Source organism: Phyllopteryx taeniolatus, chromosome 23, assembly GCF_024500385.1.
Source record: "Phyllopteryx taeniolatus isolate TA_2022b chromosome 23, UOR_Ptae_1.2, whole genome shotgun sequence".
Classification (NCBI taxonomy): domain Eukaryota; kingdom Metazoa; phylum Chordata; class Actinopteri; order Syngnathiformes; family Syngnathidae; genus Phyllopteryx; species Phyllopteryx taeniolatus.
The window spans coordinates 6,695,903-6,721,257 of record NC_084524.1 but is presented as its reverse complement, the minus strand read 5'-3'; the positions used below and the strand labels follow the sequence as shown (position 1 = coordinate 6,721,257).

General features: G+C 41.7%; 1 protein-coding gene across 2 annotated transcripts; it reads right to left on the bottom strand.

Annotated features, from left to right (window-relative positions):
- Positions 1-666: 666 nt before the first annotated feature.
- dhx15 (DEAH (Asp-Glu-Ala-His) box helicase 15) lies at positions 667-24,273 on the bottom strand. Of its 2 annotated transcripts, XM_061763872.1 has the most exons (14): positions 24,080-24,271; positions 22,673-22,934; positions 21,457-21,650; positions 21,116-21,275; positions 19,862-20,080; positions 15,024-15,191; positions 11,357-11,443; positions 11,089-11,238; positions 10,909-11,017; positions 6,235-6,426; positions 4,176-4,298; positions 3,934-4,112; positions 1,965-2,134; positions 667-1,004 (listed from the first exon to the last, which is right to left on the bottom strand). In XM_061763872.1, the coding sequence occupies exons 1-14, from the start codon at positions 24,202-24,204 to the stop codon at positions 896-898; spliced, it is 2,247 nt and encodes a 748-aa protein (XP_061619856.1). In that variant the 5' UTR covers positions 24,205-24,271; the 3' UTR covers positions 667-895. The 2 variants fall into 2 exon arrangements, with proteins under 2 accessions (XP_061619856.1, XP_061619857.1); XM_061763873.1 differs by lacking the exon at positions 6,235-6,426 and having other exon boundaries at positions 24,080-24,273.
- Positions 24,274-25,355: the final 1,082 nt, after the last annotated feature.

Below are 25,355 nucleotides of genomic sequence, written 5' to 3'. Positions count from 1 at the left end.
AGGGATGACTCTGCCCGGCAGCCTTTTTCGCTTTGTTTCCAGCAAAGCGCCACCCAATTTTTGGAGCAATACAAAGAAATAACATGCCAACCTCCTCGGTTAGCATGCCGAAAGGCTCCTTAACATCCTTACACAGGTACCCACCAAACAACTGCACATAATAATTGATACATTACAGTGGCTGTCAACATTTTGACACAAAGTAGCACCTAACAAAAAAAACTATTGAATTTTAAAGTTAAATACAACTGAACTTTGCTTGGGCTATAATTTTGGCGAGCCCACGTACACCACTATCAGAATCACTGATTATACAGTCATCCCTGCTATATTGCGGTTAGCAATATCGACAGGAACAAATGTAAGTAAAGAGCCACTCTTTGTTTGCTTTTCTACAACTACAGTACTGCAGTTTAAAATATCACCGCAATGAATTCTGGGTACCAATAATGTTTTGTGCGGACTAAATTGCCAGGACGATGAGTGTGACGAGTGTTGCGATTATGGTTTACCCTGGAACTCGGCTTGTTGTTCACGTCATTCAAGCAGGACATGAAATCAGGTGTCTTCTTCCTGTTGTTGCCACTAGCAGGCATGCTTATCTCAAGTGACATCTTCCGAGTTAAAAGGCCCCGTGTTTGGTTGAAATACCGACACTTGGGGCGCTTTCATGTTCAAAATTCACGTTTATTACATGTTGCAGGAGTACATTTGACAACAGCCCCGCTCTTAAAAGAACACGAAAGTCGGATGCATGACAGTCCAAACTCCCGACGTGGGAACTATCACGGATAAAAGAAATTTGACTGGATGATCACACAAAGACGAACAATATATTGTGCCGCTTTTGAAATGGTCCAGATTTGCCTCCAAACAAATCGAGCCGCATTTCTGTTCAGAATGGCTTGGACGAGAGCTTGCCGTTGACGCGCTGCAACTGTCTCTTGGCTTCGCACTGGGGGAAGTTGCTCATCTCGTAGTAGCGCGGGGCGATTTCCAGCAGCCTTGAAAAGAGCGTCACCATTAGTCCCCAAACTTTTTGATAAGCGAGGAAGCTACTCAGTCATGACCAAATACCCTAAAACAGTGTTTGCGAACCTTTACTGAGCCAAACCGTGTAGTTAACATTAGAACAATCTCACGGTTAGTTGAATTCTGTTGTATGAATGACAACAGGTGGATACACTTTGGGTTGTAAAATTCCACGGATTTCAAAGTTGGTATGGGAATCAAGGGGAATGTGTGGGAATTAACAAGAATGAACCAGGAATTGAAGGACGACTCTTTATAGGGAACCTAAATATAGTTGAGGAAAAATATAATTCAACATAATCCTTATCCCTGAAAGGGTTGAGCAAAAATGCAGATGCTAGGCTTGAAGGAACTGCTTGAAGGAAGATGCAGTTTTATTTGCATTTAGAACGGAACTTTGATTATATTTTGGGATGTGGGGGTGTAATTTTATGAACTATTCAATGGCTTTGGTCGTGCGGACGAGTAACATTTAACTTAAAATTCAGGTTTTACTTCAATGAAAGAAATGATTCTTCAACAGTTCTATCAACAAATAACTCTGCTGAAATGACAAGCAAGGATGTCTTATGACAAAACATGTTTACGTCATGTCATGCATATTATTTCCCAAATTCAACAGCTTAACTATCCCTTTTCCCTGGAAATTTCCCCAAGACCCCTCAATCAGAATCATCTTTATTTTCCAAGTATGTCCAAAAAACACACAAGGAATTTGTCTGTCTGTTGGTAATTGGAGCCGCTCTAGCCTATAAACCTCGATACACAGTTTAATAGGTAAATTCTGCCACTAAACAACGCTGGCATAGATAGATGAGCAAATATTTATTATTTGTAGTAAATAAATAATAATGGTTGGACCAGTTGAGGGAAATTTGATAATCTCCACAAAGGTTGGGAATCACTGCCTTAAACTCTATGCAAATACTCACCACTCAGGGTGGATGTGGGTGCACGTGCGGATGTAGTTCTTGGCGGTGAGCACATACTCGCTGTAGAGGACCCACTCGGGCTTGCGGCCCAGCGAGGTGGACGGGTGCAGCTGGACCACCTGCTTGTCCTTCACTGTCAAATAGTGGCCGGTGCGCTCCAGGTGAGCAACCTGCCCAAATTGAGACCAGAGTGACATTGGAGGAACGTCAACTGGGGAATTCCTTGCCATTATTCACCGACAATGGACAGCTGACTCACAGAATTCATGCTGAACAGCAAATCAGCAGTTACATGTTACTATAAATAACATGCAAACCCCAATTTCAATGAAGTTGGGATGTTGTGTAAAATGTAAATAAAAAGAGAACACTATGATTTGCAAATCCTTTTCAACATATGTTCAACTGAAGACACAACAAACACAAGCTATATAATGTTCAACTTGATGAATGTTAGTTCTTCTTTTCCAATTAGTCTCTCAATTAGAATTTGATGCCTGCAACATGTTCCAAAAAAAACTGGGAAAGTACAGAATGCTCAAAAAACAGAGGTGGGGTCAGAGGTGAACAGGTTACCGTAATTTCTCGTGTATAATGTACATTTCTTTCCCCCCAAAATTGTCAAAAGTCAATAGTGCGCATTATACATAGGTATAGGGGAAAATGAGGGAAAACACTTTCACATTTTATAAATGTATGCCACCATCTAGAGGTTATGAAAAAGCTGTACACTTTAATTCCAAAATGCCACCGCCACCTAGAGGTTATGAGAAAGGTGTAAACTTTCATTCTAATATGCCACCGCCACCGAGAGGTTATGAAAAAGGTGTAGCCTACACTTCCATTCCAATATGACAGGAGTACGTATGACTGCATATATGTAAAGTTGTGCTCATAAGTTTACATACCATGGCAGAATTTGTGAAATATTGTTTTTGTAAATATGACTGACTGAACAACAACCATCATTAATTTCTTTATGGTGATGTTTTGTTTAATGATAATGCTTTTTCTGAAATGCTTGACTGTTTAATTTGAATCCCATTAAAATAAAATTAAATGTGTTTAGCATGGCCCTTCATGTTTTTCTTTTCTTTCAAATTCTGCCTGGGTAATCAAACATATGAGCACAACTGTGTGTTTTGTAATTTACTAAATAAAAGTAGAGCTGTGAATTTCAAAATAAGAGCAAGTAAATAAAAAACGTTTACGTGTTCAAATAAAGTGCTTAACTTCAGAATAATTCTTTGGGGGGGAAAAAAAACGAACAAAATACAGATAATACTTCATGTTTTGATCATATGGGTGGAAGCAAAATCATGCATTGTAAAAATGGATTATAGATAGGGAGAAGGGTTTTCCAGAATTTTGAGGTCAACTTTCGGGGTGCGGATTATACATGGGTTATACACGAGAAATTACGGTAATTGGAATCAGGTGAGCATCATGACTGGGTATAAAAGGAGCATCCCCGAAAGAATTAGTTGTTCACAAGCAAGGAATGGGTTTACCACTTTGTAAACAACTGCATGAGCAAAAAAGAAAAACAGTAACGTTCATCAGTTTGAACATTAAATATCTTGTCTTTGTAGTGTATTTAATAGTATGTAGGTTGAAAAGGTCAAAATCATTGTATTGTTTTTATTAACATTTTCCACAATGTCCCAACTGTAATTGGGCTTTGCACCCGAAAAAAAAAACAGGTCAGCACGAGATGGTCGGTTTGTGCCCGCCAAATGACTGAAAATTGAAAACTCCCTCTTTAAGTACATTTCAGTCTGTACTCTTTTTTTTTTTTCTTTTTTTTTTACTTTGAATCACGTAAAACGAGTCAAATGTGTACTTCTACTTTTCCCAGAGTATATTCTTTGCACAGGTATTTGTACTTCTACTTAAGTGTAGGGTGTGAGTACTTTTGCTACCTCTGCATGTGAAGCTGAAAGTGTTGTGTGGTGGCAAGGAGGCCGACCTGCATGAAGAAACCGGTGAGCAGCATCCGGCAGACGTCTGCATCGTCCCCTTCGCAACTCCGCCGGGGCAAACCGACGCGCTCCATGATCCGGCACAGCTGCCAGCGCACGCCGTCCGCCGCCATCAGTGAGGAGTAGCTGACGAAGTTGTCGTAGCACCACCGTGAGGACCGCTGGTCTGTGCGGGAAGGCGGACAGTTAGAAATGGGGATGAGGCGACGTCGCACGTGCGCTTGCTTACTTTGTTTGAAGGCGACGTAGACGTTGAGAAGAGTCAGGTGGTCTCCGTCCCGGTGGGCCAGGCGCATCTTGGCGTTGTCGGCTGCCATTTTGGCCTCACGGGGTCGGATGAAGCACTGCGGGACTAAACAAGGTTGGTATGGGCCCACAGGGAGATGTTAACACAGGGCTAGGCAAAGTATGGCCCGAGTGCCACGTACAGCCCATTGCGTTCTGAATACGGCCCACCGGGCATTTACGGTACATTAGCAAGAGTCCTGTCATAATAGTTGCAATCATATACCATTTGAGTTTGTTCCTAAAATTGGTTAATTCAATTGTATTTATTCATTATGCATTCATTTATCTCAATAAATACTTCATTGCAAATATTTAAATACAAAAGTAAAATAAACAATTTCTCATATACTGTGCACTACTTTTAAAATGTATTTTATGAAAGAAAGTGCGACAATTAATCGATTAATCGACTCAACTATTTTGATAATAATTCATCATTTAGAGCCATTGTTTAACTTGAAAGTGCCGAAATTTCCGCCTCTCAAAAGTAAATATTCTCTTATTTCTGTAGTCCTCCATGAAAGCAGAATGATTATCTTTGTTTCGAATCAAAATAAGACATTTGAAAACAGCTGCTTTTACTTTGGAAAACAATGAACAACGATCACCATTTTTGATCATTTTCTGACGGATGTTACGGAACAAAGCAGGTAACTGAATCTTAATCAATTTGTTTGTGAAATTTCTGTATTGTAAATTGGAAATAATGGGCTGTTTTTAAAAAGTGTTCCGTCTGATTCATCGATGAATCGAAACAACATTTACATTATTAAAATCATCAATAGCTGCAGCCTTAATATTATTTCATGGGGACATGGTGAACGAGCGGTTAGCACATCCGCCTTACAATTCTGAAGTTGGGGGCTCAAAATTCTTGGTGTGTTTTGCATGTTAGGTGGGTTTTCTCTAGGTACTCTGGCTTCCTCCCACATACCAAAAACTCAACTTTATCTCCAGTATATAGCACTTTCACAACAGCCACAGCCGTAACGAAGCGCTGTACACCAAATATGAAATAATAACACTAATAAATAACTAAATAATAACCAAACTAAATCATCTTCTCTAACCAAAATATACAATAGCTTCCTTCACATTGGCCCTTGTTATACAGGAGGTGCAGTTTTATTCCCTGTTGTTGCTGAAGCCGTTAGTAGACGAGAGAGGAGCAAGACTGAAGTCGCCTTTGAGCAGAATGAGGGTGCCAGCATGCATGATGTCACTCGCGTTTGCTACAAGCTGAGTTTGAAAGCAAACAAGCTCGCGTTTGCTACAAGCTAAGTTTGACAGTAAACAAGCAACAGCCGAAGGGTCGTACGTTGACGAGTAACACATAAATAAACATGAAATCACAGATAAAAACCAACATAAGGTTCACTGAAATTGTCACTGAAATTGTCTGTAGGTGGGAATGTGAGTGTGAATAGGTTCTTTGTCGATATGTGCCTTGTGATTGGCTGGCGACCAATTCCTCACCCGGCCCATCGGCTCCTGATCACAAATTTTAGGAGTGTCAAAGGAACATGGGAAGTACTCTTACACATCCTTGACGGAACAAGCAAAACGCGGCGTTTATGTCGAGCGCCAGCCAACTCAGCAGAAAGTGGCCATTCGGAAACAGCTGCGGCGCACACGCCACATCCAACGTTTCAATCCGTTCTGCTTCTCTCTCACACTTGCTTCAAAGGCATAAAATTCATTTGAACGAGCAGCATTCTGCTTTGGCAAGCCCAAAGTGCAATTAAAGCTGGAGCACACCAGCGCCGTTGCAGCTACTCCACTTTTTGGGGGAAAAAAAGAAGCTCACTGTTGCTTTTACCTGTGCACATACCCAACTCACAAAAGGTTTGGGATCTCAGGCTTTCGGGGGCAATTTCAGGATTCACCTTTTTATTTCCAAGGACATCCACGTGTATGCATTTCAGTGACTCTTCCAGTCACAGAGTAGTCTAACTCTTATTCCAAGCAGGCTTGAAAACACAAAGTTAGAAAGGTCCTACCTGACAACATGGCGGTGATGGAGAGCGCCTCGTCCGAGCAACCCAAATCGCAGCTAGCGACGACCATCTTGGCTAGCTGCGGATCCAGCGGGAACTCTGCCATCACTGTGCCCAAATCCGTCAGGTCGCCGTCGTCGTCCAGCGCCCCAAGGTGGTTAAGCAGTTCCAGGGCTCGCATCAGGGTCTCGGGGACTGCCGATAAATCAGCAGCGTTTTGCATCATCAAAGTGTGGCGTGCGGGATCCCTCTATTGGTAGGTGAAAGAAACCCTGCCCAAGTACAGTTCAGCTGTACAAACCCCAATTCCAATGAAGTTGGGATGTTGCGTAAAATAAGTAAATAAAAAAAGAATACAATGATTTGCAAATCCTTTTCAACCTGCATTCAATTGAATACACTACAAAAACAAGATTTTCAATGTTCAAACTGATGAACATTATGGCTTTTGGGCAAATATTTTTTCATTTTGAATTTGATGCCTGTAACACGTTCCAAAAAAGCTGGGACAGGGACAACAAAATACTGAGAAAGATGAGGAATTCTAAAAAAAAAAACACTTGTTTGGAACATTCCACAGGGGAACACGTTAATAGGAAACAGTCATGATTGGGTATAAAAGGAGCATCCCCGAAAGGCTCAGTTGTTCACAAGCAAGGATAGGGCGAGGTTCAAAACTTCGTGAATAACTGCGTGAGCAAATAGTCCAACAGTTTAAGAACGTTTCTCAAAGTACAAACATTTTGGGGATTTTATCATCTAAACCAGTGTCAGTTAAAACAGTTCATCAACACATCTACGAATGCAAGTTAAAACTCTACCATGCAAAAAAAGTCGACTTCCTGGATCAATTTGAGATCTGTACTTCAAAACAACATCCCTATGACTTTTTATTCCTTGTCATTCGTGTCAGCTGTGGAATTTTCTCACTGTGAAACAAGTAGAGAGATTTTGTGTGTATGTACGCTCACTTGCCATAACATTAGCACTCAAAATCCCAGGAAGTTGGAACGCTTTCAAGCTAATTTATGACAATAAACAACCAGATTTAATCCTAATTTAACGGTTACTGTAGGGATGTAGAATATATATTCAGTACAACACTCGTGGCCTCGAATTTGCCTAAAATGGCTGCTTTAAATCAAAATGCTCAAAGGAGCATTTATCCTTAAGAGTTTTTTCAGGAGTCTTGTAATGATAGACATGCCCACCAAATTCCACCTTGATCGGGTCAAACTGGTAACGTTTTCTCACTTGACTGAATGAGGTTTTTTTTTTTTTTTTATGAGGACCCTTAAACTACATTCAGAGTACACATGAACTGCTAAAAAAATGGTGAGTTTTCAGGCAACTTGAGGCCCCTAAGTAGGTGATTTGCATCAATTTGGATTTCCTCTAGATACAAGTATTGAGACTCCTCTCAGTTTTCCTCTCACAAAATTGCTATTTCAAAAACAGCGGTGGGGTTTTGTGTAAATGGTGAAAAAATATAATATAATATAATAATATAAAATATAATATAAACATAAATAAAAACAGAATACAATGATTTACAAATCATGTTCAACCTATATTTAATTGAATACACTACAAAGACAAGATATTGAATGTTCAAACTGATAAACTTTATTGTTTTTAGCAAATAATCATTAACTTAGAATTTTATGGCTGCAACACGTTCCAAAAAAGCTGGGAGAGGTGGCAAAAAAGACTGAGAAAGTTGAGGAATGCTCATCAAACACCTGTTTGGAACATCCCACAGGTGAACAGGCTAATTGGGAACAGTTGGGTGCCATGAATGTGGAAAGGATATCACCACATGGGCTCAGCAACACTTCAGAAAACCAATGTCAGTAAATACTACATCCGTAAGTGCAACTTGAAACTCTACTATGCAAAGCAAAAGCCATTTATCAACAACACCCAGAAACGCCACCGGCTTCTCTGGGCCCGAGCTCATCTAAGATGGACTGATGCAAAGTGGAAAAGTGTTCTGTGGTCTGACGAGTTCACATTTAAAATTGTTTTGGAAATTGTGGACGTCGTGTCCTCTGGGCCAAAGAGGAAAAGAACCATCCCGACTGTTATGGACGCAAAGTTCAAAAGCCAGCATCTGTGATGCCATGGGGCTGTGTGTTAGTGCCAATGGCATGGGTAACTTACACATCTGTGAAGGCACCATTCATGCTGAAAGCTACATACAGGTTTTGGAGAAACATATGCTGCCATCCAAGCAATGTCTTTTTCATGGACGCCCCTGCTTATTTTAGCAAGACAATGCCAAACCACATTCTGCACGTGTTACAACAGCGTGGCTTTGTAGTAAAAGCGTGCGGGTACGAGACTGGCCTGCCTGCAGTCCAGACCTGTCTCCCATTGAAAATGTGTGGCGCATCGTAAAATACGACAACGCAGACCCCGGACTGTTGAACAGCTGAAGCTGCACATCAAGCAAGAATGGGAAAGAATTCCACCTACAAAGCTTCAACAAACGTTTATTGAATGTTGTTAAAAGAAAAGGTGATGTAACACAGTGGTAAACATGACCCTGTCCCAGCTTTTTTGGAACGTGTTGCAGCCATAAAATTCCAAGTTAATGATTATTTGCCAAAAACAATAAAGTTTATCAGTTTGAACAATAAATATCTTGCCTTTGTAGTGTATTCAATTAAATATAGGTTGAACATGATTTGCAAATCATTGTATTCTGTTTTTATTTATGTTTAACACAATGTCCCAACTTCATTGGAATTGGGGTTGTAGTAAGAGTAGTGCGCACTTGTACACGCAGGAATCCACTATACTCACCGAGGGCCAAAGCAATAGTCTGAAAGGCTACGGGGACATTAAACCCTGTAGCGGCTGAAAGGAACTTCTTTTGGAAACGTCACGAGGCAAATGAAACCATCGCCCGATAAGCCATTGGCGTTTGGGGCTAATTAGCGGGACACCACCAGCGAGTCCCCCCCCCCCCCCCCCAAAAAAAAAAAAAAAAAAAAATAAAACAAAACAGTGGCAGGAACAGACAAACAAAACACGCTGTTAAGTCTTTATATCATAGCACTCTGCCTCTGGAGACACATGCCTGGCCATCCCATTTACTAGGAGGCAGGCGCATAAAAATCGATCGGAAGCGTCTAGATATTATAAAGAGTGTGTCCAGGACTCAAAGCGTGCGAGGGCTTCCAGGAGCTTGTTAGGTTGCAGCGTCAATGCCACCAGTGGATCAAAGGAATAAAAAGTCATCCTTCCTCCCCACTTCACCTGCTCCCGCTCTGCAGATCCGATATGTTGACGCTTCCATTTTGTGAGGAATGTGGGGGTGATGGTGGAGGTCAGTCAGTGGAGGAATATAAAGGAGGAGGCAACAGCCGAGGTGATAGCGCCGCTATTGATGTAACCAATTTCGTTCGTAAAATGGCGCTTGCCACGCTGGACGGGGGGAGAGATGGGTTTAATCTCAGCGGTGAGATGAAAACTATATTATGGTGAGGAGGTGGGGGGGGGGGGGGGGGGGGGGGGGTGTCCTCGGGAAGATGTAGTAACACACGCTCTCGCGGGGATTGTGTTTGGCCTAATTCCAGCGTGATTCACAGCAACCGCCACGTGCTCGCTAGTCAAACTGCTCATCAAAACTGCAACCGCTCAGAAAATCTTCAAATATGCAGCGTTTGTTATCTGCCAGGATCATTTGATCTTGTTGTCTTTCGCCGGGTCCCTAGCGGCACGGCGGACACCGATTTAACAACGCGCATCAAACGGCCGCAACGTTTCAGAGCGCCGTGCAACTGCGTTTGTATCGATTAAGACAACACTGATTCCAATCAACATGGGAGCGTTGTCTGATATTAAATCAAAACATGAGAGGACCGTGACCCCTCGATATATCGCGCTTCAATTTTCGCACCCCGCTATTTTGCAGATCATGTCTTTCTTTCTTTTTTACTGTACAGTATACAGGAAAGTCCAAATTTAGACTTTTCAGTGCAGCACCACGTTGTGCTGCAACATGTTGGGCAGCACTGAACTCGACTACATGTAAATGCAGCGTAATTATGAGAGCAGAAGAAGAAGCAGAGAAGAGTAATTTGCTACTTACTATATGGATTGAAACATTTTGGTGTTTAAATATGAAAGGTTTCATTCTGTTTTGTTGTATGTGATGCTGCTCCATGTGTGTTAAAAGTAGCACTTGTTTGAAGGTTTAGAATTCACGTAACATCGATGCTAATGTCTGTTCGCCTGTCTATGATGTTTCACGTTATATGTTAGCATTAAGCTAGCTAGACTTGGTTTGGTTGAATAATTTGCTGTTCAAATGTCTAATGTTTAACTCTATTTTTTTTTATGTGTCAGTTTTACAGTAAACTACAACTGGGAGTCTAAAAGCCTCTTATCTGGAGAACTGTGTAAGAGTCTGAGGACTGAGCAATACTCCAAAAAGTATTCCTCATATCATATTATTACTAATACTACTACTTTAATACTTTAAAAGGTGCACAGTATTTTAATGAGTTTTAACATGTTAAAAGTGTGTAGAAAAGGTAAAATTATATATTTTTTTTGTTTTAATATGGCCTCTCAAGAAAGCTGTTCTGGAACTTATATACTGAGATCCACATGGGTTCACACTAGTCGATTTGTCTTGGGAAGCATGAGGAATACTGTCACGATTACCCGGTGGATCCATGAAGTCAAAATGCACCAAGTCGTCAATTCCCAACTTCTTGAGCTGCAGCACCGTGGAGCCCAGATTGGACACGAGGATCTCTGGATAGGTGTTGTCCTGTGCGAGTTGAGGTCAGACACAATAAGCGAGCTTCGAGATGGCTTTTTCTCAGATTTACCGCTTCCCACCTGCATCTCTGTCCTGTAAGTCTTTTTCGTGTACAGGCGGAAGCATTTCCCGGGACGCGTCCGTCCGGCTCGGCCCATCCTCTGCTGTGCCGACGATTTGCTGATGGCTGACACCAGAAGTGACTCCACTTTTATGCGAGGATTGTACACCTGTCAAGGCAGGAAATCATCACTACTACCGCATTGCCTACACTTCATCGCCAATGTCCTGTCTAGGCAGGTAAAACGTTTAAGGAATATAATGTAGAGTATAGTGAGCTCTGCAAACCTTTTGCTTTGCAAATCCAGGATCGATTACAAACACGACGCCGTCGATGGTGAGTGACGTCTCCGCGATGTTTGTTGACACGACGACCTGTGGGAAAATGAGACCAGTGGGTTGAAAGACGATCTGACAACACGATCACAGCTCCTTGAATTAATGGAGAGATGCTAACACCGAAAGTCAAAATTCCTTGCGATTTAGAGTCATGCATCTGTTTAGTATACCGGGTTCAAATTTGGTACTACTTGCATTGTGGAACTAGCGACTGGGGCTGAACCTTCTGTCAATTTTGAGGGGGGCACTCGCAGTTTTTGAGAATGAATAGTGATTTAGTCGACCTTATACACAACAAACACATACAGGAATACAGTGGAAGCTCTGCTTATAAAACTCAAATTTTGGCTCAGAACACGAAACAAAACAAAAAAAATCGACCAAGCGACTGCTCGTAACTTGAGAAACTTGGAACTCTTGTAAGTCAGGGTACCACTTTTATACCACTGTGACGAAATGAAAAGTAACATTTGCAAATAGAAGGGGAGACAGAAGCTACACCACGTTCCGGTCCCAGATCTGTTTTCATTACAATTATCCCCATAGCAAGGCTGCCTATGAGAAATGACAGTCAAATGAGTCATAGCGCCCGATGGGTCTCTCGCTGTCAGCATCCACACAAACAGAGCATCACGCGAACGCCCGCCGCTGGGTTGAGTTCTCCTTATATAACGGTGGCCCTTTTAGATTCATCACAACACTCGGGACTGTGACGGCTGACTAATGGCCCACTCCAACTGGCAACTGCCTCTCCAGTGTCATAACTTAATGTGCGGGTGGGCGGCGGGCGAAAGAAAAAGAATGCTTCTTTCTGTGTGCGTGAAGAACCCGTGTTTACTTACCACCGCCAAGATGAGGCAACCATAAATCTAGTCATAAGTGGGGGGAACCTTTGAAAATTATTAGACTGGATACAGTATATGGGTACAAAATCAGTCTGCTTTCATGGAGGATTACAGAAACTGCGAGTTTAGTGTTTTATGGAGAGTCTTCAAACTTCGCCACCATGCTCCAGCCACACCAAATGGCGAAAACGCAAACCTTTCACAATTTTACATTGCCTGCCCATCTGCCTAGTATGTTTAGTTCTAATTTGGTAGCAATCCGGAAAAAAAATCTCGAGAACAACTGCGTGGTTGAAGGCGGAAGCGGCTAAAAGGACCAGAAATGGCCGCTTCAAACCCAAATGACTTCCTAAGTCTTGGCTTCTTGAGACTTTTTTTGCATTTACTCAAGATTGACTTGCCGACCGAATTTCATGTTGCTAACTGAAACTCAATCGATTGGAGCCAGCAAACATGGAATGACTCTAAAATAACCACTTAAAACCAAAATTGCAGGCTTCCTGTGTCTTTTCAGTTCTATGTATAGCTACTCACGACAGACGCGCCTACCAAATTTCATGTCGCTACCTGAAACTGACTTTAAGGCTTCAATTTCCAAACTCAATTCACTCGCTTTGTGTTTTTCTCAGCAGCTTTTACTGTACGGTGTGCTTACTGTTTTGTTTTTTTTGTCCCCTGTTTGTGGAACACCTGTTTGTGTTTGTCCAGTTCATTTCATTCTCAGGGCATTGAATCGATCACAACTGGACTTTTCCAAAGTTGGAAACCCTACAGATGCACGCACCAAATTTCCTGTTGCTAAGTGAAACTTGAATTTGGGGTCTCAATTAACGTAAGGCTCAACGTATTAAAGTATAGAAGACTCTCACTAGTAGTCTTTTGGTGTGGAACAAAGAGCACAAGATGGCCAAGCGCTTCACCGAGTGGAATTAAAAAGCGCCGATAGCCGAGGTTGTCTGTGGGACGGAAGCAGCTGCCGCGCATGACACCCTCTCCCATTTCACCATCATATAGTCAGCTTCATTGACTGCATTGATTCTGAAGGATTATCTCGGCCAGGGCCATTACGCCTGACGCATGCTGGCTCCTTCCAGTCTGTTGGCGCCGTGTTGGATAATCCGGGCCTTGCTTCATCAGTAATATCATTAAAGCGTCATTTCTGCGTGTTATTTCTGGGTTATTACCTGCAGAGGGGGCGAGTAGGCCAGCTAAAGCGGGCCATCGCTCACAGTTTTGCGCTCGGGACCCGTGCTTTGTTGACAAATAAAGCCCCGATGTTTAGAAGCATTGAGAAAGGGAGGCATTTGACCGAACACTCCAGATAAACTCATTGTAGCACATTTGTCCAAGTGAGATTACAGTTTAAAAAAAAAAAAAAAAAGCAAGACAATCAGCGGCTCTCTTGGACAAATGGCGAATAAATGACGAGCGAGTGCTTTATGTTAATTGAGGGCTGGGTAATGCAGTCGTTAGCATGCACAGCAGCGAGCGTGACAAGCCTTAATTCTTTTTCACGACTTTCTCTCGGGGAGGCTCCGATGACATCTCTGCATTTTTCACGCGACGTGAGGCCGCCCATGAGGAGCACGTGTTCCCTCCTCGTTCAATTCGTGGCCAGGATTGCTGGATCATCGAGTCGTTCCTTACTTGATTTCCCCTTTTCATGACGATACGACGAGAAAACTGCACGGTCAAACAGTGGGTACGATGCACGATTTCATCCCATGTTTAGTTCAGTTTGTTGGTTTATTTTTCAGGGACCAAGTGAAGAAAACATTCAGATCAAATGGTAGTGATGCTCTGTACCAGATTTATTAGTAAGAAAGAAAATTAGGGAGTTGAAAAAGTGCATTCAAAGACACTTTGAGCACCACATAAATTACATTTATCACACCTAACAAAGTGCAAAAAAAGAAAAGATGCGAATCATTGATGCCCGCCAGGAAATTTTTGATTAGTCACTATATTATTTGTTTAAACTGTCAATATACCCCAAACAATAATCCCAAAACTTTAATATCATTTCAAACATTATACTTAAAAAGTAAATGGTTTACAGAGAATTTGGTTTAAAAAAATAATAAAAATGCACGTGTACCATACATGCAGCAAAGACTCCCTCTGTAACTTCCACTAACAACCCAGGCTAAATTAGCTCCTCCTCGACATACAAAGCTCATCTCACACATATCTCTTCAACATACTTCGTTAATTACTGTTACTATTTTAGACCGTGCTTTGGCGACATCTTGTGGCATTTAAGAAAACTTCAAATACACGTGTATTTATTAAAACAACCACAAGGCTAAGCCATTAGGCCATTAGCTTCAGGCTAATGCTAACATAGGCAATGATGAGCATCTATGCGACTGTGTGCAACAAATATTTGAACAGAAACGATGCAGCAATGTATGTAGACAGACAATATATCACTAGTACTCACTGTCCTATACTGTATTATTTATCCTCTGTGAAGAACGACGATATGAATCCCACACCCCACTGCAATATGATTGGCTGCTGCATCCATACAGGAAAGTAAGTGTGAGGTATGAATTGGCCTTTATACTGCCCCCAAATGGCCAACACGCACACCCCAGATTGAGTAGCACATTGTGCATTTAATTGAATGAGAACATGTGACAAAAATTCTATCAAAGTATGCCATAAAGTATATTATTATAGAGTCCTATTTTTCTGATTGAAAAAGGTGGCGGTTATCACTTGATTTGGATTTTTGACAGCTGGGGCGGTCAAAGGTCGGCGTGTACCTTCCTTCCGATGGCGCCGTTGGGTTTGTTGGCAGGGGGCGGCTCGAAAATCCTCTGCTGCTGCAGAGGGGGCAGCGTGGAGTACAGCGGGATGACTTTAACGTCGCCGGCGTCAGGCCCCAGGTCGCTGACCTCGGCCTTGATGCGCTTGCAGGCTTCCTCGATTTCCTGTAAAAAGACACGGCAAGCGCCAATCAAACACAGCTTGAAGGGCGAGATTGCAATTTACAAACTGCGAGGAAGATTTGAATGTAGCCTCCCTCCTCTCTCACACTCGCCCCTCCTAAAGGTACTAGTGTGTCGGGCTCGCCTGGCCACCTCACTCGGCCGTGAGCGTGCAACGTTACACAAAATGTTACCGGTTGGATGATGTTTTTTTTGGAACGTACACTCGAATGAAAATATAAGAAAGGTGATCAACTGACCCACCGACCCAGTGAGAACAGTGACGTGACGCACTGGTGGTTTTCAAAGCTCATACACCCATGTAGCTGTTCGCAAATAGGACACCACCGTTATACTGTATATGTTTGGCCTTGAGTTGTCTCGAGAGCTGCCCAATTCCTTCTTTTTAACTTTTGTTGCTAACCGGAGTTAAATAATCCGGCCAAGAAACTATAATAGTTACCTTTCGCGAGAAGCTGCAGTGTGTCCCTACTCTGCTGCGTGTGCAGCTGTGCGTGTGAGCACGTCAATGATTGACACACTATTCGGTCACGCCTCCTGTCTCGACAGTTTCCGATTGACAAAAAGTGTTTGTTTTTTTGTGAGTTCGCCGTGGCTCTGTCGTCAAACGCGGCAATCATGGAAACCGTGGCGTGCTAGCCAGACACAAACACGCTTCATGATTCCGCAGCGCGGCATTGTTAAGCGGAATACGGGATGATGCATGACCGGCGGCGGCACATCAGTTGAGTCAGGCTCAAGGTTCTGGAGCCAGACTGAAGGGGGGTTGCTGAGTGGCGGCAGGGGGAAGAGAACATGACAGTGGGAGCGCAACGCAACACATGCACTTATTGTCTACGGGCTGATTTCACTCACATCCACATACAAACATTGACAACTGCACATATTTTTACTTCTCTCAACTACAACTTTTAGGCCTGGTCACTTCAAGGGACTACATGCCTTGACTGTAGCACCACCTGCAGGCCATAGAGACATACACAAAGGCCAGCCAGCCTACTAATAAGAACATTAAAAAAAACAACAACAAAAAAGTTAAATATAAGTGCAATGCATGGCCAGCAAAAAAAAAAAAAAAAAAAATCTTAAAAGATGAATACTCAAACAAAATGCATAGTCAGAAAAATAATATTTCATAAAAAAATCAAAAATAGATGAAAATACAAGACAGACAGACAGACAGACAGATAGATAGATAGATAGATAGATAGATAGACAGACAGGCGCTCAGGGTGGTGAAATAAAATGCACCTTAAAATTTTAATTAAATTGAATAAAATGTAATTAAATTAGAATGTAACTGAATCAAATAAAATCACTGCTGTCTTATGTGCATGCTGTCTTTTTGTTTCCATTTTGTCTTTTTCCTTTTTTCCCTTCGTCTTTTTAAAAAAAAATTCTTTTGTTTCTTTTTTGTCTTTTTCTTTGTTTCTTTTCCTGTATCCACTATTGCTACTGAAACGATGCCAAATTCCCTCATTGTGGGACTAATAAAGGTTGTTTTATCTCATCCAACCTCATCTCATCTCATCCAATCTCATGTTGCAAAATTGCGTCGCAAAACACTCCAAAAATCTATCCACTGGCCACTTCGTGACGCACGCCTGCAAAATCCAGTGAAATCCATTCGGCGCAGCAGGAGCAAAAGTAATGCATTAAATGCTGAAAGCCGCCGTCCGAGGTATTCGTTTAAAGTGAAAGAGCGTGCCTCTTCATCAACGCGGTGACAAGTGGGGAAACAGCAAATCGGAATGGATCGGTCGAATTAGCCGGCGTATTAATAGCCTATCAAGCCTTGGGACACACCAGCTGCCGTGAAGAGAACCCCCCCCCCCCCCCCCCCCCCCAAAAAAAAAAAAACCAAAAAAAAACCCCACAGTTCTCTGCCAAAGCGCTGGAAGCAAGCTGGGCTGCCGGTCCCGCAGGAATATGGGCCGCGTGTTGTGTTGTGTCCACCGGCTCCTCCGAGCCAAGCCAAGAAGACCCACACTTACCTTGACTAGGCCACCCTCTCTGTATTCTCCCCGCTCACCACAACCGCATGTTTTGCCGCTCGGCAGCTGAGGGGGAAGCGTCAATATTAGGACTTATCTTTGCTCGACAGCTGTGATAAGAGCAGGTTCAAACTCAAAAGAGGAGGAAAAAAATTAATTAAAATTTTAAAAATGTGTAAAAAAACACGGACACGGATTGCCTCCCGATCATTAGTCCACATCAAAGTTGGTGCCAGGTCGAAGAGGTGAAGGAGACGATACGCTGGGAGGGGGCTGGAGTGGCACCCTTTGAACATAACACTCCTTCAACCCAATTAGGAGACACACACAAGCAAATTGGAGAGAGCATGACCCACAAATATCCCAGATGGTTGGCACATGTGCAATACAAAAGACTTTTGAGATATACATATATATGTGCTTTTAAAAAAAAGCATACCTTCTAAACAGGTTGCAAACATTTTACTTAAGCAAGGGCCCGACTGATTAATTGGCCGGCTGATGTAACAGGCTAATAATAGTAAAATCAGTAAAAATCTGCTTTTTTCTTTTTTCTTTTAAACATTAACACATTACAACATTAGACAAAGATAATGATGCTTAAAAAATAATAATAATAAAAATTTAAAAAATCGGAAATATTGGCCAATTTCTGGCAATTTTCGATGTTTTTTTTTTTTTAAACTCACATATTACAACATAAAACGAAGATAATGACATTCGAGCAAACAACAATACCAAGTTTTTGGTAAGTTTCAGCATTTGCGTGACTGTGGACGAACATTTCTTGACGGGAACCTTCGTTTCTGGGAAATGTAAACATATTTAAAATGGAACTCTGTCATTTAGATTTTCGAAGCAACACCCAAGTGCTTGTTTATCAGGCTTCAGCTCGCAATCAAGAGACATTTGTTGAGCTTTTCTGTGCAAGTTAGTGTGTGCGTGTGTAACCAAATTCATTATTGCGAGTGCGCACCCTGCCCTCCATTACACATCAATGGACAACAGTGTGCAGAGGAAAGAAATGACTTCATTTGAGGGCACTCCTCATCTCCTTGGTTTTGTGGGCGTAATCATGGCACTGCACATCACCCTAAAAACACCATACCAACAGTGAAGTTTGGAAGGTGGGAAACTTAATGGTGTGGGGCTGCTTTTCAGCAAATGGTACTGGTAAACTTCACATTATTGAAGGAAGGACGAATGGGCAAACGTCCCGAGACGTTCTTGACAAAATTTTGCTGCCATCTACGAGGATGATGAAAATGAAATGAGGGTGGACATTTCAGCAGGATAATGACCCAAAACATACCGCCAAGGAAACTCTCAACTGGTTGCAAGGGGGGAAAAAAATAAAGCTGTTAGAATGGAATCACCTGACTTGTATCCAATGGAAAATCTATTGAAAGAACTGAAACTCAAGGTCCATAAAAGAAGCCAACGGAACCTTCAAGATTTGAAGACTGCTTGTGTGGCGAAACGGGCCAAAATTACACCAGAGCAATGCATGTGACTAGTTTCTCCATACAGGAGGTGTCTTGAAGCTGTCATTGCAAACAAAGGCTTTTGTACAAAGTATTAAATAAATACCAGTTGGCGTGTTCAATACGTTGCCCCTTTGTCATTTCACATTTTACACACAATTTATTTTCTGATCTTATTTGTTCCACTTTCTTTGTCTGTATGGATTACTTGGGTTGTTCCCAACATCTGGTGAAATTTTCATGTCAATATCACCTTTGGAAATAAATTTAATGAGGAAAATGGTGATGTGTTAAATACTTAATTCAGCCGCTGAATATGATGGGAGAAAGGTTTGATCCTGAAAGTTAACTGAAAACAATTGAGGGATACAGAAATCCCAGTTCTTAATATCACAACATTTTTCTAATATCAAATTATTTTTTTTTTTTAATATTACAACTTTTCGTAATTTTTATTATTATTATTTATTATTTCCTTTTCCTTTCCTTTTGATGTATTTCTGGTAATATTAGGAGTTTCTTGTAAAATAAAAGTTTTTCCACACTTGAAATAACATTTTCTTCTTAAAATATTGCAACTTTACTCTCATAATATTTTTTTAATGGAATATTGTGATATTATAGATAGAAAATTACAACTTTTTAAAACGATTAGACTAGTCTCATAAAATTACCTTTTTCTGAGGATATTGCAATTTTATTCTCACCTATCTATTCGAGTTTTTTTTCTGTGGAACATATTCCAGCTGTTCGCTGGAAAAACTCACCAATTCGCAGTTTGCCACAAGATGGCGCTAAATCCACGTCTAAACAGGAAAGCATTACATCGCAGTAATTGTTAAAAGGAAGTATATCGAAGTTATACTTCTCGACTCGTAGACAGGCATTCTACGTTGGGCGGGAATTAAGTTTAGCCTGGGTTGTCACAGAGAGTCATCGCCACATGCGCATGTACACACACACTTCCGGTGCATTTCTTTTTTAACTCAAATAATCTATAAGCCATTTTGATTCTAAGGTTAATGTTGTAAAATGACTTACATATGATATTAACGCATTTTGGGATTATTGTTTGTGGTATATTTACAGTTTAAACTATGAATATAAGCAATTCTAAACATTTGTGGGGGTGGGGGGTAAATTACTCCTATTTTTTCGTTTAGTATCGTCCTACCTCTTGCCCGGTGAGGAAGAGCAAAATATCCCCTTGGTCCTCTTCACACATGTGGATCTGGAGCACGGTGCGGATGGCCGCCTCCAGGTAGTCCCGCTCGGGTTGGGCCGTGTAGAAGACCTCCACGGGGTGCGTGCGGCCAGGGATGGACAGCAGGGGGCAGCCGTCAAAATACGCCAGGAACTTCCCGGCATCCAGCGTGGCGCTCATGACCACAACCTGGAGCGAGAGAAGATTGAGGGCAGGATTGAGGACGGTGGCGCGTGGGTGACCTACACGGGGACGCCGCAGTCCTTGTTCCCCTGTGTTAAGATACACATTGTTCCCTCTCGAGCAATTAGATGGAGCACATTAGGATTCTGATGGGAAGCACGTCACCCCCTTTTCAATCTCCAATATTTTCCAGGGCCAGCGTCTCCGCATTTTGGCTTTATGCTCCGCGGGGCATCGTAATTGCTCTTAATCAAGGCAAATTAAATGTCCCGGATTCGGCAGCCGACGGGGATGGAGGAGATCGGGAGGGCGTGTGGGAGGGAGGGGGATCATTCCCAATAACCTCCGATTGCACAATGACAAACAACTAAGGCGTTATCCATCTGCTATATGAGCATTATCTTTAATGCCTGAGTTAGGTTAGGCCTCTTTGTATGGAACAACAAGGACATCTCTGTTGAATGTAGGTTGGAAGTGGAACCAAATAAACTAGACCAGTGTTTCTCCACCTTTATGGACCAAAGCACATATTTTCCTGAAATATGATCTGGCGTCCCGCAGGAGATACAGAGAGGAACGAGAGACAACAAGAAAATTTGAACCAATCGTTCTTCCAATCTTCACCCACAGATTCACCTATTTGCTGATTTCTTTTTCCTCCCCAATTTTTATATTCCCCCCCCCCCTTTTTTTTTTTTTTTTTTTGGGAGGGAACCAACCTTTAAAACACCGATTAGCTTGTTGTTGTATCACTACTTATTCAGTCATTTTTGGCTTTCAAATTCTTTTTAAACTTTCAATGCAATTATAATCTGCGTCAAAGCTTTTATTGTGTTGCATGAATGGCAACAGATTCATTGCGCATTTAATTTCTCTGCCTGTCAATATACGTAGCTAGCATAGATAGATGAGCAAAGAAACCATTTTTTGGAGTAAATAAATAATGATTTTCAGGGGGCTACTCGCAGCAGGCTCGGCCCCTGAAAAGATTCACGATCACCCCTGATTACTGTACAGTGTGAGAAGGGGAACTGTATGTACCTTGAGGTCCGGTCTTTGGCGGAGCACCCGCTTGAGGACGCCCATGAGGATGTCCGTGGCGAGCGTGCGTTCGTGGGCCTCGTCCAGCACAACCACGGTGTAGCGCTCCAGCAGCGGGTCGCTCATGGCCTCCCGCAGCAACATGCCATCTGTCAAGTACCTGTGCGGAAAAATAGGTTTGTGTTACGTTTGTATGGTTTACATCAATACATTTATATTCTCTACTGCAATACCATAAAATCTGTCCAAAACTGTGCAGTTTTATATAAAACTACTGTAAATCCCCCAAAATGGTACTACAGTGGAGGAGGTCTGGGTTAGGTTTTGCTGGCTGTTCTTACTTGAGCAGCGTCTTGGCAGAGCTGCAGTCCTCGAAGCGGATGGAGTAGCCCACCTCTTGGCCCAGCGTGACGTCCAGCTCGTCGGCCACCCTCCGGGCGACGCTCATGGCCGCCACCCGCCTGGGCTGGGTGCAGGCCACCGCCCTATTGGGACCCGCCGTGGATCGAACCGTTTCGACGCACCACTGGGGGATCTGATCGCCAAATAAAGTGAAATGAAAGGCTAAATGCTGGGTGGGTTATTCCAGAATTGGTGGACAATTTAGACTCGAACATTCTTTAAAATCACCATTTATTCTATGATTCTTCATGTTTGTAAGAAAAACGGGTAATAAATCATAATAGAATTTGCTTCATCTAGCTCGAGCATCAATTGTACACTTTTTGGGAGATATTTTGTTTTCACATCATATTTTGACTGTCATTGCTGAAACCCTGTTAAACATAGGTACCTGGAAAAAAATAATAACATTTCAAAAATGTTGCTGAATAAATCATTTACAATTAAATAGTTATTTTTTATTTAAATACTAATATGATTTTACTCGTATTTTTTTTAGTTAGCTAGTTTTTGCTGTGTCTAGCCCTGTTAGCTGCTATGCTAACTGGCAAGAACAAACTTTGCTAAATCGAAAAACAGAAATAATGTTATATTATTTATTTGTCGGATAATACGGCGAACAGGCTTGTGTTTGTTTGAGTGACACACTGACGGAAAAAAAAGTGAAAAAATAGAAGAGGGGACTTAGCTCGCTTAAGTCTACCTGAGGTCGGAGCAATTAGCTTGATGATGTCATTTCTGTTAAGAAACACAACTTCAGAGCATAGTTACTACCATCTAAAATATGTCTGCGATAAAACAAAATGTTTTTGGACACAGCAACAAAATCATACCAAAAATAAATAAATAAAAAAAAAAAGATTTAAAACTTGTTTTATTTGTTATTGTTGATATGCAAGTTGGTCATCAAGAGGGAGGGACAAGAGAGAAAAAAAAAAACATTTTTGGGGATGCTCGAGAGCAAGTTGGTATTTTGTATAATATTTAGGGATCACTTTGGCATCAAATACAATTATACTTTGTTACAGGATGACTATAATTTACACAATAAGTGCATATTTCTGCATTTCTGTGCATGAAATTATTTGACATTTCATAGGTGAGGGACAGAAAAATCCTCCAATTTCGGAAAGAGCCACACGCTTCTCTCTGTACCTGTGTGGTCTTTCCAGAGCCGGTCTCTCCTACAATGACAAATGACTGGTGACGTGTCAGCATTTCTGTGAAGTTCTCTCGGTATTCCCACACGGGGAGCTGCCGGCGCTTCTGAAGGTTCTGGTAGTAGCGCGGCGTGTGGGGCAGCTCGGTGAACGGGTTGATTTGATCCCGCCGCGGGGTTCGCCCCGGGTCGCTCTCAGTTTCTCGACAGCCAGCCCTTGACTGCTCATTACGATCTCCGCCCTTCTCCCAGTCACACCTGGAGGAGATACAGACATAAAACATGAAGCCTTTACAATTATTTTGCTAATTCTAAAATTCATTTTCAGACAGGCAGTTATAGCATAAAACAATTGGTAAATGTATGGTTTTTTTTGTACTGCTTGTTTGAAACTAAATGTTCAATCACTCAAAAAAAAGTGGCTAATACAGTATCACAAATGTAATAACACATTTTCACGACAGATTGCCATTAATAATAGTACTGTAAGTTGCATTAATGGTAAGAAATATTTTATTTATTATTGTTAGCTTCAGTATATCAATGTTATTAAAAATAATACATTCTGGGACGTATTATATTCTAAATTTGTTGGTCTTGGTTAAAAATGCACGCTTTTAGTTGTATTCAGTGTTAAAAAAAATTATTACATGGCTCTCACAGAAAAACATTTTAAAATATGTGGCTTTCAAGGCTCTCTTAGCCAAAAATACATACATCGGTTTGGTACTTTCCTCAAGTATATCCTAAACATAAAAGCAGTAAACATTTTTAATCACCATTTTAAAAATTACATATGTGGTTTTTGGTCCTTATCTGTTTGTCAAAAGATATTACTGTGCGTGTGTCATTGACTGAATTGGATGCATTAACTTTGGGCACTTTGGAGAACGTTGAATTTCTGATTGAGCTGCCCCATCCAATATGGCGGACTCACTGTCGTATTGCAACTAAGGGCCCACGCGCTCAGTGAGATGTCCACGTATGTCTGGCTATGGCTCACTAACATCCTGTCATTATATCGAACATAATTTCTTGAGCGCTGTAAATTATGAGTGTAGCATTTTATAACAATTAATTAAAACAACGAAATTGTTGTTTGTGGCGGAACTTCCTGAGTGAAAGTCACGTGACACCTGTCAGCCTATTCTATTCATGCTGAGAATAGCTAGCTGTCAACATCTGCCACACGGCGGTGTATCTTTCAGTTACTCATTTTGGAATAACATTACGTGTTATAACATCCAAAAATAAATTGAGCGATGCTGATCTTGTGTCAAAAAATATGCCCAGTTGACAACAAAACCGCTGTTTGCTTGTTGGCTAACCTCACGGGCTTCCGTATGCTAGGCTAACGCTACATTCCCAATAGCAAAATGACGATCCCCCGGGTTCGTGTTTACCTCAACATGTTTCTCCTTGCACACCCGTCGTGAACTTGGCACGTCGCATGTTTTGAAAGGTGTGGGTCGCTCAAGCTTGAGGAGGAAGACGAGAGCGGTGCTGATGCGGTGACCGCCCCCTTCATAGCTGCATCGCCACTCCTGCAGCACAACACGGACACTGACAGGATAATGGAATATTCACTCTGGGTTGGTAGAAGGAGGCGGGGGGCGGGGGGGCACCTATAACCAGTGAAAATCAGTTGAGAAACAATATATAGGTCATTCAAGTATTGGAAGACATTTTCTCATCTCATCCTTGAAATTTCATTTAATCCATGTACACGAACGATACAAAAACATAGACTTGTTAAATAATAGTCATCGTGAGACAAACTAACTGGAGTAAAAGTGATTTGTATATAGTATATAAAATACGAAATAGCTCTTGATGACCACATAAACTTCATTTTAACACATTCACTGCCATTGACGGCTTTAGAAGTCAAATATCCATTAACTGGGAAGGCTGGCTGTGAATGAGTTAATGATTCTGTGGATGTGTCTTCCTTGTATTGTCAAAAAATTGTTTTATCATAGAAATATGTGACGATAAGCGGTGCAGAAAATGGATGGATGGATATTTTAAATAGTTGGGATTATGCTCTAAAGTTGTGTCTCAAGTTCTTAATGCATACAAGCCTGTTACTAACGAGAACCTAGTTGTTAGCCATTTAGAGGAAGAGAAAAAAAGTGAGCTATATGACTCAGCAGAAATGTTTGTAGGACAAATGGTCCTCAAAAGTGCACACTTAGGACAACTGGTCCTCAGGTAGGATTCAAAGAAACATTGTCATTTACCTCATTAATTCATTTCATATTTTAAATTGAAATTTAGTATTTTGAAGTTAGTAGTAATGAGTAATCAGTTTTATTCTGTTTTCATATTCAGTTATGCTACTTATTTAGCAGGAGAGTTTACCAGGCTTTTTGTTCACCTTCTGTTGTGAATGTATATAAAAAAAAAAAAAAAAAAGATGAGTGACAAGCTCTGCCTGTTTCACTCGCTCAGGCGCCACTGCCCTATTATGGCAGGTAATAACAAGGCCTGTCAGCAGCAGAGCAGAAAGTTGCGCTTGTCAAGTCTGCGCCCCAAAAGCTGCGGGGGCCTCCAGGCATCTCCCGAGACACCGGAACACTGGGGTGAGGAGCCATCACAAAAGAAGAAAAAGAATCAGCCGCTCGCTGGAGTCATTAACCCTAGCTGGGAAAGCGCGGCCTCCGAAAAGCTCATCGC

What these genes read in the sequence shown, in the direction of transcription:
- dhx15 (XM_061763872.1), bottom strand. Translation starts at nt 24,204, where the DNA reads ATGAAGGGGGCGGTCACCGCATCAGCACCGCTCTCGTCTTCCTCCTCA. An exon ending in GCCAAAGACCGGACCTCAAG is followed by an intron (nt 20,081 to 21,115) that starts GTACATACAGTT and finishes CTCTCGCTCCAG; the next exon opens with GTTGTGGTCATGAGCGCCAC. An exon ending in ACCCACATCCACCCTGAGTG is followed by an intron (nt 1,005 to 1,964) that starts GTGAGTATTTGC and finishes GCTCTTTTCAAG; the next exon opens with GCTGCTGGAAATCGCCCCGC.